The 12,586-nt window shown below is 41.0% G+C and overlaps 1 protein-coding gene across 1 annotated transcript in view; it reads left to right on the top strand.

Annotated features, from left to right (window-relative positions):
• Positions 1-4,829: 4,829 nt before the first annotated feature.
• FAM169A (family with sequence similarity 169 member A) overlaps positions 4,830-12,586 on the top strand; it is a 33,553-nt gene continuing 25,796 nt past the window's right edge. The window contains exon 1 of the mRNA XM_063128641.1: positions 4,830-5,182. Coding sequence (XP_062984711.1) covers positions 5,015-5,182 — 168 coding nt within the window. The 5' untranslated portion in view covers positions 4,830-5,014. The remainder of the gene's footprint in view (positions 5,183-12,586) is intronic.

Below are 12,586 nucleotides of genomic sequence, written 5' to 3'. Positions count from 1 at the left end.
AATAAGAGATAGAAACACAGCACTGCTCCCCACCCTAACTTTGGGGAACAACTGAAAAGATGTGGTGCAAGGGGATGAGCTCCCCTAGGGCATCTCATCGTGGACGTGCCCCCACTCTCTCCTGCACTGGAAGGCCATTAGAGCCTTCCAAAGAGAGTAAAACGGTGGAGCAATGTCTATCATGAGTCGAAGTGAGCGTTTACTTCTTAGTGGTGGAGCGATGCCTTTTATGAGTTGAAGTGAGCGTTTACTTCTTAGAGCTCTCGTGGTGAAGCAATGGCTTTCTTGAGCTGAACTGGCAGCTGCTTCCCCCCTCCCCCGGGCACGTCCCCCTATTGCTGGTAAAAGACAGATATAGCCTTTTTTTAAAAAATTCTTCTTGCTGTTTATTGAGCAACACTGCTGCTTTTAATTCCACCCCTCCTTTGTTTATTTGTTTATTTATTCCATTTTATATGCATTACTGGCTTATCCTTGGCTCACTTCCTTATGCCCCCAGAAATGCCAGCTGCATGCCTGCCTGCCTTCCCTCCCTCCTCCCCTGCCCACCTCGCAGGGATGTTGTGTGTGTGTGGCTTTGACTCAGGGGAGAAGTCCTTCCTGCGCTCACTTGGAGTTTTGGAAGTTCCAAATTTTGCAGGTTTAAGCCCCGCCAAAAAACAGGAGATGATGGGACTGCCTTGAGTCTCAGCGTGCGTATGTATCCCTGGATAAGCTGTCATGGTGGTGAGTTTGAGGGGTTTTTTTAACGTGCAAAATTGACGGAGCTATGGAAAGGGGTGTTGGATTTTCATAAATTCCCCAAAAATCAGGGGATGATAGGATTTGCTTGAGTCTCGGCGTGTGTATGTATCCCTGGATAAGCTTTCATGGTGGCGAGTTTGAGGTTTCTAACGTGCAAATTGACGGAGCTATGGAAAGGGGTGTGAATGGGGTGCCCGATTTTCAAAAATTCCCCAAAAATCAGGGGATGATGGGATTGCCTTGAAACTTGGCGTCCATGGGGACACATGGATAAGCTATCATGGTGCCGAGTTTGAGGATTCTAACGTGCAAATTGACGGAGCTATGGAAAGGGGTGTGAATGGGGTGCCCGATTTTCAAAAATTCCCCAAAAATCAGGGGATGGGATTGCTTTGAAACTTGGCATGCGTGTGTATACCCCCATGAGGTGTCATGGTGCCAAACGTGAGGTTTCTAACTTGAACAGAAAAAAAGTTGTTTAGTTTTTTAGCTTTTAATGCAACCCTATGGGGGGGAAAAAACGGAGCTCCAATCCGGATCCGGAGCTCCGAGCGGAGCGGAGCGGAAGTGGGCGGGGCAGGGGCGGGGCGAAGCGGCCCACTCCGAAAATCGCGGATCTGCAAGTGAAGCGGAGCGGGGGGTCCGTGCACACCCCTATTTGAAATCTTTTCTGTTTATGTTTATCTGATCATGCACTGGAAATTGATATGGCCATAAGAAGGAACAATCGGAAATTATTTTATTATGGCCCTGTTCAGAAGACACCTTAAAACATGGCTTTAAGCACAGTGAATAAGGCAAAAAGCCTTATTCACTATGGTTAAAGCTGTAGCTTAAGGTGTCTTCTGAACAGGGCCTATGTGGCCAGCTTAATTTATTTATTTGGAGCATTTGTACCATGCAGGGTGTAAACAGATCAATGAAGACAAGATAGCCCTCAGGCTTTAATATGTACTGAATTTGTTGCAGACATGCTCAGGCCTGACTTTGGGTCTATGTATCGTCCTTGATTGAATTAGGCTCGTGTATTTTTTTCATCCCTTCTCAATCAGGTTGGAAACCAACTTCTTGCATGTGAGTTCAGGCTTACTGAACTCACATGCAAGAGGCTTACTGGGGTGGAAATTAGCATGGCCAGTCTGAAAAACATGATTGCCACAAGTTGCACCTATTGAAATTCCCTCTTCTGCACAACTATTAAAGGTGTAGTAGCCTCACTCTCTTTTGCAACTGCCTATCCTAATTGTCATGAGTTGACACAGTTATGAATACAGCCCCTTATGCATGAGCTTTTATGGACAACCACACAGAGTCGCTTCAAACTTACAAAAAAATAGCAGATGATAGTCTTTCCAAGATGATTCAGCTTCAAGCTTACATTGCATGTGTGAATTCTCCTCACCTAATAACCCAGGTTGTTATTAAAAAAAGCATCTTCCTTACATATAGAAAGACATGGAGAAAAGTTTTCATCTCTGGGAAATGACTGAGTGTGTAGGGTGTGGAGTGATTATGTTATGTAATAACCAGTAGTTGTGGAATGGTGTTATCCACAGAGAAGGTCACTTGGCTTACATTTGTGGCCTTTTTATCTTCTCGGGCTTCTTAGCCCATTAGTTTTTTAAAAAAATGTTAGTGCATATTTATATCTTCGTACTGGTGCTGGCTTTTACCTTGGTTACTACTTTATGTTTTAAACTCATGGTTTTATATTATGCTTTACTATGTTATTGTATTTTGTGGTTTTAAGCTTTGTCTAACCTGTGGTATAGAAAGAGAATTAAATAAATAAATATTCATTCACATCCTTCACCTATAGGTCAAACAGCCTCTTCCCTTACACACACTTCATAGAAAATGAACTCTGGAAGTACTTGCATATCATTCAGAGCAATGTCATCATGAATACTCAGACGTGAATATCTGTTGTTTAAAATTGCATGTGGAAATTAGAAAATCACACATTTTATTTGACAGCAAACTACACTTTGAAATCTGTTGCATTAATGCTAACAGCATTAAAGAAAATATTGATTCTTATTGAGCTCAATTAACCCTTCCTAAACAGTTTATAAAGTAACACATCCTTATTTCTGAAGTTACAAAAATGCTAATATAGAAACATGGAAGTCTGAAAAGGATGGCAAAATATGATACACACATATGGAATGGAGGGCTTTTCTGTAAGCATCATTTAGAGCCATTTACCTCTTGGATCAAAAGAGGGCAGGTGGTACGTTAGTGCATTTTCATGAAATACACAGCTAAGGATAGAAATATAATGCTGGAAAGGACCTGTCCTCTGCTTTATTATTTATTACATTTATAACAGCATCCTATCTCTATTTAGTGAAATAGCAAGATTCCTATATATTTTTCTCTATAATTTTATTATTATTTATTAAAACATTTGTATCCCGCCCTATATCACAAGACTTTTCTCTTTTCCCAGGCATTTAACAACGCTAAGTTTTTTTGTTTTTTATCGGACCCCAGAACTGTTGTTTTAAAATGGATACCGTTGTTTTTATACTGTTTGTTTTTGATGGTTTTACATTTTGTATACTTTTTAACGTTCACTGTTTTTAACTTTTGTAAACTGCCCAGAGAGCTTCGGCTATGGAGCGGTATGTAAATGTAATAAATCAAATGTAATAAATCAAATATGCAAACTATGAACCTAAGAAACACCATGCTACTTCACACCTATCAAGTCTAGCATTCTATTTATACAATGAATTTAATAGTTTTGCTATGCAGAGTATGAAGTACTTCCTTTTATCTGTCCTGAATCTCCCACCAATCAGTTCATTGGATGATCCCAGGTCTAGTACTATGAGAGTGGGGTGGGAGGGGGGAACTCTCCCTATCCACTTTTTCCACACCATACATAATTTTTAAATCTCTTGTCATGTCTTCCCTTACTCACCTTTTTCTAATCTAAAGAAGCTTCGGCTATTGGGCGGTATAAAGATGTGATAAAATAAATAAATAAATAAATAAATAAACAGCCCCAAATATTGTAAACTTCCCTCATAGGGGAGTTGCTTCAGCTGCCATTTTCTGTACCTCAATCTTTATAACAAGCATCATAGGATAGATGCTTTTAAACTTGCAGGGGACCCACAGGAAATAATATAGTCCTTAATCCTATTTTAAAAAACAAAACAAATTAAATGACACACAATGTGAACAGCACTATTGCTTGTAACTGAGGCTGAAACCCTATGCATGTTTACTAGGGAGTATCCCCATTGCATGCTTTGGGATTTACCTTACTTCTGAGTAAACATGTGGAAGATCAGCCTGTGAATCTCACTGGTTCCATAGAACATAGCCAGCATATAGATTACAGTAGTGGGAGTCAGCCGCATTGAGTGGAATTGTATTTACTTTTGTGTAAACATGCTTAGGATTGTGCTGCTAAACAACGTATAACAGTAATCAGCTTCACGCATCTTTACTGGAATATATAATTTACACAATTCAGTCAAAAGCCTCTATTCCAGGAGCCTAGAATACAAAGGCATGAATAACAACCATTAACATTAGCACTTGCCCTTTATTTTTTGTCATGGCGATAACACATCCATCTTTTCAAAAACCACACCACTATATATTTTTTTGTTTTATATGGTTGAGAGAAAAATGTCCTCAAGAGCCAACTCTCCTTTATTGACAAATGCTTCAGACAATGTGGATGCATTTTCTTTTACACGTTAAAATACGCAGGCCAGACTCTGTCATTAATATTGCAGTTCCCTCTACTGTAAACAAAGCAGAGGATGCAATACTGCTCTCAGAAATCTCCACGTCCTTTTCCTGCATCACTTTGTTCTTTTGCTGCCTCCACAACACTGGCAGCAATCCATCATATTGTTCTCTTCGACTATTTGCAGCCATTGCTGAAGAACGGTGCAGCAACACATCCGAATTTTATTTTATTTAGAAAAACCTCCCCACTTTTTGACACCACTAGGCGTACTGGGCCATCATTTCCCTTCCTTTGGCATTCATAAACCATTCGCCCAGCTGGGCTCTCTTTGGAGCACTACAAAAGAATGGCATGGATTGATTTTGGGGTGTTCTGGTTTCTCCCCAGACTTCTTTTGTTGTAGCAGCAGCAGCGCCTTGCCGGCAGGGAGATGCACTGAGGAAGGAGAGCAGCAAGACAGCCTGGAGTGGGTGCCGCGGAAGGCTCCAGACGTTGCAGAATGAGTGCGTCAGAAACAGGGAGAGGAGAGGGGAGAACAGAAGGGGAGGGACGGCGATGATGAGATCAGGCGCCCGGCGGCATCATCATCATCATCGAGACGAGCAGAAGGTGAGCCTAGGTGGGCCCCTAACCAGCGCGGTCCCTCTCCGGCCACGACCACCAGCCGCTGCCCATTTTGCTGCGCCTTCCCTTGCAGCCCCAGAGGAGACCGATTTGGCCAAGGTGAGTGAATGAATGACGTTGGGGGCATTGGACGAGGTGGGGGCAGCTTCGGGCTGATGGCAACCTGCTGGTGAGGCTGCCAGTCTCCTCCCCCCTGGTAATCTAGGCCTGCCTCGGAGGCTAGTGAGCATCAGATCTCCCAGGCGAAGGGAGGCTGAATTCACAGCCGTTGGTAGGCATTCGGCTGTGTGGGAAGTACGATGGCGTTCTGATCTGCCTTCTCGGCTGCATTTTTCTCAACGCGCAAACCAGGTGGGTGGGGGCGCCTGCCGCTGGAATCTGCCTTTTATTTTTTGCATGCGCGCACACGCACGCCCACCCCTTTCCATGTTCTTTAGGCCTTTCTGCTTCGGTCAGGTAGCTGTAAGCATATGCATGGATGCGCATTCAAGCATTAGGAAAGCGCCCGGGGGTTCATAGGGGCGGTTTTCGACCCTCCTCTCCAAACGATCCCTGCGCGTGTTTGCTTCATACCCCTACCGATCTCCCGCCCCTCCCGCGAGAGCGTTTCCTTGCACGCCCACCTCTCCATTGAGCGGCTTCTCCGGGCGGCGTCTTCATGCCGCCTCAGCTGGGGCGAATGAATTAAAGCCGCTCTCTCCGGGCGGAGCAGCTACGTCCCGAGGGCGGCGCCGTTTTAATCAAACGAAAGGTAAATGGGGTGGGGGATAGGAAATGCTCGTACGATCCCGCGAAACTCTGAACTCGCCCAGGTTCGCTTTTCTGTTTTAAGTGGTTTTGCACAGTCCCTCCTCGCCTCTTCTTTTAGCGTTGCGATGGCCAGTATTTATGGTGATGCCTGTTCGTTTCATAGAATTCTCTTTAAGATTGTGGTGGAGTGATGGACTCATTTTAAAAACAAAAAAACGCCAGTCAGGGTGTATAGTATTTTTAAATATTGACGTTAGAGAATCGTGTGTTTTGCTTTTTTTTTTTGGTGAATTGTTCACTTGAAGGTTTTAGGTAGGGTCCCTTAGGACGCAATCCTATGCATGTTTAGAAAAAGTCCTACAACTCCCAGCATGCCCCCAGCCAGCCATGGAGCATGCTGGGGCATGCTGGGAGTTGTAGGATTTTTGTCCTGTCTAAGCATGCATAGGATTGCATCCTTAACAAGTTAGCTTAGATACTGGGAGGTCTTTCAACACAATTACCTGATAATCCATTCCCATGCATGTACCCACTGGGGTCAATGGTATTAATTCCCGGGCAAGTGTGAGTAGAATTGCAGTCTAAATTTAGGCAAATTGTTATCTGGAGTGAAGGAAATGCCCAGCATGGCGATTCTTAGGGCCTGACTCTCAGGAACTGCCTGTCTTTCTATGGAGCTGCCTGGGTATTAAGATCTGCAGGCGAAGCCCTTTTGTTGAGCATATGTGAAAGGGCTTTTCTCTTGTATTGCCCCCTCCCTAGTGGAATGCACTCCCTCAAGAATTATGATCAGTCTCCCAATTTCTTGACCTTTAGAAAGGGTGTAAAGATGCATCTTTTCAGATTGGCCTTTTCAAGCGTGTGGTTTATAATGCTTTTGTATTTTACTTTTGTAAATGTTCTTGGTTTTATTGATGCAAGGTTTTATTGCTCTAAATTTTTGCGCACAGCTGTGATGACTTTTTAGCAGATAAGGCAGTATATAAATGTTGTTTGAGCCCTGCTGTGCATTTGTAATGTTACATTGTTTTGTTGTGGTGCGCTCTGCCATAATTAAGGGATCTCATATCTTTTCATCTAGTAACGTACTTTTGCATATCATGTTGTTCTTTGCTGGTGTTGTAAATAGAGGTGCGTAACAAAAAACGGTTTGCTGGTGTCCTTACCTCTGTTTGCATCTATGTATCTCAGTGTGATGAAGAGCACCATGCAGGGACTTCCTCAGTTAACAGTGTGTCCCTCTCCCAATTGGTGTTCTAACATTATCTCTAATACCGGGAGACTTGTGCTTCCATCACTTGGGTAAATATCAAGGGGGACAAACCATCTATTTTTCCAGTTTTTTTAAAAAATCATATAAAATCTCTTCAAAAAGGATTTTTTAAAGCACACTTTGGCTCCAGAAAACACACACTGTTTTTGCATTTTATGTTGAATTTGGGGAGTCTCATAATTTTTTTTGCCATAGGAATCCTCTTTTGGACCACATTGAACAACTTCTGCTCCACTTTTAGAATTCAAAAGAGAAACCTGCAACAATCGGAAATGTAATTCTAAACATGTTTACATGAATCTATCTCCTCTGAACTTTGGTGGAACCTTTGTGCATGCAAATTGACTTAATGCAAGGGGCCTTGGCTATTTTAAAGTGCAACTTTGTGAGTCATTGCAATGGAATGAAGGCCTGCTCTCTTGTACTTTAGCACCAAGCACGTTGATAGTGCTGCTGATCATATGGCACCAATTTCTAACAGTTTTAAAGCATGCCAGTGGTATTAAGAGTAAGGGCTTAAATAAGTAATATCTCCTTAAAATTAAGGATGTGTGAATCAGCAACATTGCGAGCTTTGTTTTTTCTATTTGCATGAAAATCCATGCATATTTTGTTTCTCCTTTCCCAAATGTATGCATCTGTTAGGCACATCTTTGAAATATGCTTATTCTTCTCCCTTTGATTAAAGCGTATTTGTATGCATGTTTCAAAAGTATTTTTTCATGCTCATTTTTCAAATGTATGCTTGCTGTCAAATACATTACTTTTGGTCTGCAAATCATGCTGTAAGCTCAGAAAGGCATGGAGGTTGACCGCAGATTGTGTCCAAGTCCATGTTTGACCCAGGTGTGAACTGATAAAAAATGATCTGAAACATTTTTTTCATAATCCCCACTTAAAACAGAAGATCAAAGCTCCAAGGGGGACGACGACTCTTTCCTTCTCCCAGAGTATCTCCGGCTGTCATAAAGAAAGGAAACACCATTTTTTCCCCTTAAAAACTTGAGGAACACTGAAAATCTTCTGTGAAATACTTCCTCTTCTGGAGTGAGCAAAATGCTTCTTAAAATAAACCTTTACTTCCTCCAAATGTACAGTATGAAGATTGTCTTACATACAAACCTATAGAATTAGAGAATGATAATTCCTATGTCTACTGTAGATATATGCAGCACTCAAATCCAAGATGCATTTCTGCACCTCTTGGGTAGAATGAGCATACAGGGCCTTTTGTTGTGTGTGAATTGCACTTTGCCTTCTTCTGATGACCATTGATTTAATCTGGAGATATTAGCTAGAAGGTCCTGCATCTGCATTTCTTTTGAACGGCCCCTTCCTTGTGGTTGACCTTTCCCCTTTCCCCTGTGTCAAAGACTGACACAGATACCCTGAAGCATTTTCCAGTTCTTTCTGCTATTGGTATATTTGCAATTTTGCTTGTATAAAAAGCAAAAGTATTCATTCTCATGAATGAATAGCTCCAACTAGCAGAGGGGTTCCTTTTTTTTCTGAGTAAACATGCATAGGGTGATTCTGTAAACGTCATAATTTTCCAAATTATTATTATTTTATTTAATTATCAAAAGGATGTATAAACCGCTATTCATCCTTACGGATACCAGGGTGGTATCCACAATCAATATAACTATAAATAGTCATAGAAACAAAGAACAGTAGAAAATTATATGGTAACTAAATTATAATTGATGCATTTTATGTTTAAGTGGTAACTGCCCCATTTGAATCTGTCAGTGACGGAAGGAGGGTAATGAGGGGGATTTAAAGGTTTGGCAGAATTATGCTGACAAGGGTCTTATGATTTGGGATTCTTGATTCTTGATTTAGAGTTAACCTTAATAAATGTTAACTTTAGATCCTAATTATTACTTTTTAGGAACTTCTCTAGCATAAGCAGTCTGATCACATGTAGTCCCCAAGCACGGAATGTATGTGTTGTACTGAGTATTCTCTTATTTTCTCTAATTTCCCTTTGTCCAGCTTCCATTGTGTGGGGGCAAAATTGTTTTAAAATGTTGCATAACAAAGGTACCCTCATGCCTGTCATAATATCAAGCATTTTGTAAACTGTTTGTTTATTTAGTAGCTTTGTGCATTCTAACAACTAGAAGGAGGCGGGTGCTTGGTGTGAAATCTACAAAGGTTATATATAAGTCATTTGTCTTGCAGGAGGCTGTTTATACCTGAAAAATAATCCATAAATGTTGAAATAAATAAAAGGGATTCCTTACTAATGTGATTGTCTGTTGGATCTTAAAGATGTTTCCTTCTGGAGTTCGTTGGAACTTGCTTCCTTTTGGGCTGAATAACTGAGCTCCGATTAAACTGGATTGCACAACTGCACAGTGGAAGCCAACGTGCAAAGCACTCATTGACAGGTACCCTCTAATGTAATTGAGAAACTCAATTGCCCCAATCCCTGTGGCAGATTTATAGTTGGAAAAAGTCACAGCCATGGAGCCTAAAATAATGTAAGGAAATTCATGGAAGGAAAGTTCCCCTCCCCCCACCGAAAACCTTCTATGGATGGTTGGGGCTCCCTCCTGAACAATATGGGATGGAATGTGGGGGGCTACTGAGGGAGAGGGCATTGCCCCTTCCAGCACTAAGCAATTGCCGGATGTGGGGCAATGACCCCTTCCCCTTGCAGTCCCCCACACCGCATCCGTCATTGTTTGGAAGGGACCCCGCCAACACCCCAAAGAGGCCTTTCAGGGGATGCCGGTGGCTGAAGAGGGGGGAGAGGATAGTAAACTTTCCTTCTGTGAACTTGCTGAAGTTAACCTGCCTTAGGATCTGAGCTGCAGTTCTTAAAATAAAGATGCATGTGGCGCTGAGAAATGAATCAAAAGCTCTGTTGGGCCACCTGCCTTAAAGCATGGAAAAATGAGGGACAAGAGTCACAGCTGCACCAACATTCGGTTTGCTGGTCTGTCTGTCAATCGGACTGCGAATTTGGGAGGAAGCCAGGCTCACCCCGTGGTTGAGGAATGTGCTGTGAGCTCTCTTTATATTCTCTCTCCCCTTTGTTTTTGGTCCTCATTAAAAGCGTTTGACAAAAATCAACCACTCACACATGTGTGAATTCATTGGGGAAAACAAGAATTGCCAAGTTTCCTTACAGTGTTGGGGGATGGAATAGGATGGGGCTGCTCTCTACAAAATTTTAATTGCTGACGATGTGTAAGATGGGAAAGACCCAATTTGGGGATATTTAGGACCGGCAATGAGGACAGTATTTGTTTTTTGTTTTTTTGGTGACTGCAACTAGCAGTACATTTGAGCTGTAGTAGCTAAAGTTTTTTCTGGGCACTCTTGTTCTCCAGTGATTGAATAAATGGTGTCTGCTGTTATCCCCACAAGTTTATTATTTATTTTCTTACTCAAATTATTACTCACTCTATAACAAATTGTTCTCTGACATAAATACAGATAAAATACAAATAGAAATGCCATTAAAAAAAATCACATAAAATCAATATCAAAAGCAGCACAAAAAATACTTTTAAAACCAGCAGAGATGAAAATATAACGGGCAGCAACCATTAAAAGATCTAAGTGTTAAACCCAGTTCTATTTTTTAGATTGTTAGGTATTTGGATGTACAGTTTGCAGCTGTTCTCTGGACTAATGTGCTTTTAACGTCACCTGCAGGGTTTCTTTCCCAAACCTTTAAAAAAGGTCAGTATTGCAAAGGGATGTGTAAGTAGTTTCATTAACTATGAGTGGCCTACCTGCAGTGTGTACCATTCTAAATGACAGGGGTTAAATTCATGTGTGGGTAGGTGGGTGCAGCTTACTAGTTATTATCTTAGGATGTCAGCTCTGGTTTAATCCAGGAATTGCTGGAGACGAGCAAAGTGATGAGAGCAGTGCCTCCCATGTGCTTGTTGCTTCTACCTTTAATTAACTCAGGAACTCTCCGTTCCTGTGTTGTTTCGTGATGTGTGAATGCAGAAACCCTGGGTTGTTCATGGGTAAAACAACCCAGAGTAACTCAATAACAAACCATTGGCAATTGTTGGACTAACTCTGGGTTGTTTAACCCATACACAACCCAGAATTTCTTAGTTCGCATGTTACAGGTTGTTCCCAGTTGTTAAGTTCAAAGCAGAAACAATGACTGCTTGGGAGGCATTGCACACAATGCTTTATTTGCCCTGGCTATTCCAGGAATTGCAGTGTGACAACTGGGTCAGAATTTAACTTTTTATTTGTGTTAGATTAACAGAAAACAGTAGAAATATTTAGAAAGTTACATTTCACTAGTATACTCTATAAAAGGCGGACATTTTTCTAACCTGTTTTATAAAAGCAAGAAAAAATGTACCCAGTTTAAACACGCTTATTTCCTTGATAGTAAGTGGTGTGTGTGTATGCATGTATGTATATATAATGCATATACACACACTCTTTATAGTTTGTGATTTGATGTGTAGTCTGTGAATGAGATTAGTCTGAATGAGATTATGTTTTAGAGTAATTGGGTCTGTGCATATTTCTAGTTCTTGTTTTGTGCTTCTGGCATATTACAGTAGTAGATTATTGTAGATGGATATCTAAGGCCTCATATCGTTTGCGGAATCCTCCCTTCTTGAATTGCCCTCCGCCCCCACTAAACTTGTGTAGTTTTTAAGGCAATATCCATGTAGAGGTCCTGACCTTAGAAAGGTCCCACTGTTCTGCCTCTAAATTACATCCATTTCTGTCCCTATTCTTGGTACCACCTGTTTCTATGGTATTTAAAGCATTTAAACTATTCTGAAAACCTAAAGAGCCTTGTGCATTCATTAGAACATTAAGGGTGGTTACCACATGGCTTTTGTTTATCACATGAATCCTTTGTCTAGAATGGGACACAGTCTAGGAAAAGTTTAACTCCGATTAAAAGCACACCTGATTTTTTTCTTGTGGGAATTATACCCATTCAATTTAGCATTTGGATTCCAGGTATTCCAGATAATTTTATCTGTTTTATAACTGACAGGTATTCTTGAGCATGATGATATGCAGTTATGCACTGTTTTGAGTGACAATGTATTTTTTCTTTAGAATAACTGTGACTTGTAAATTTAATCTATTTGTTACAATGCTGAAACACTCAAAGCAGCAAGTTTTAAATTAGCTAATTTTAATAGTATTAAAATATCTAGCAAAATGTACACCATGTACATTGATGGTGCTATGTAAATAATAATAATAATAAAAAAATGCTTGACTGATACATTAGAAAAATGAGCTGACAAATAGTGGCTAGTGACAAATAGTGGCTTAATAGTGGCTAATGACTGTGTCATTATTAATCTTTGTAAGCCGCTGTAGAAGCCTTTTTTGGCTGAAGAGTAGGGTAAAAATACTGTAAATAAATAGTGCCATTTTTCATTCTTACAATGAAATATGATGCTTCTTAGACAGAGCAGTCAGTCCCAGTTGATCTGTAGCCTTGCTTAGACTTCGACTTG

Source organism: Elgaria multicarinata, chromosome 6 (assembly GCF_023053635.1).
Source record: "Elgaria multicarinata webbii isolate HBS135686 ecotype San Diego chromosome 6, rElgMul1.1.pri, whole genome shotgun sequence".
Taxonomy (NCBI): domain Eukaryota; kingdom Metazoa; phylum Chordata; class Lepidosauria; order Squamata; family Anguidae; genus Elgaria; species Elgaria multicarinata.
The sequence above is the reverse complement of the archived record's forward strand: the minus strand, read 5'-3'. Positions and strand labels throughout refer to the sequence as shown.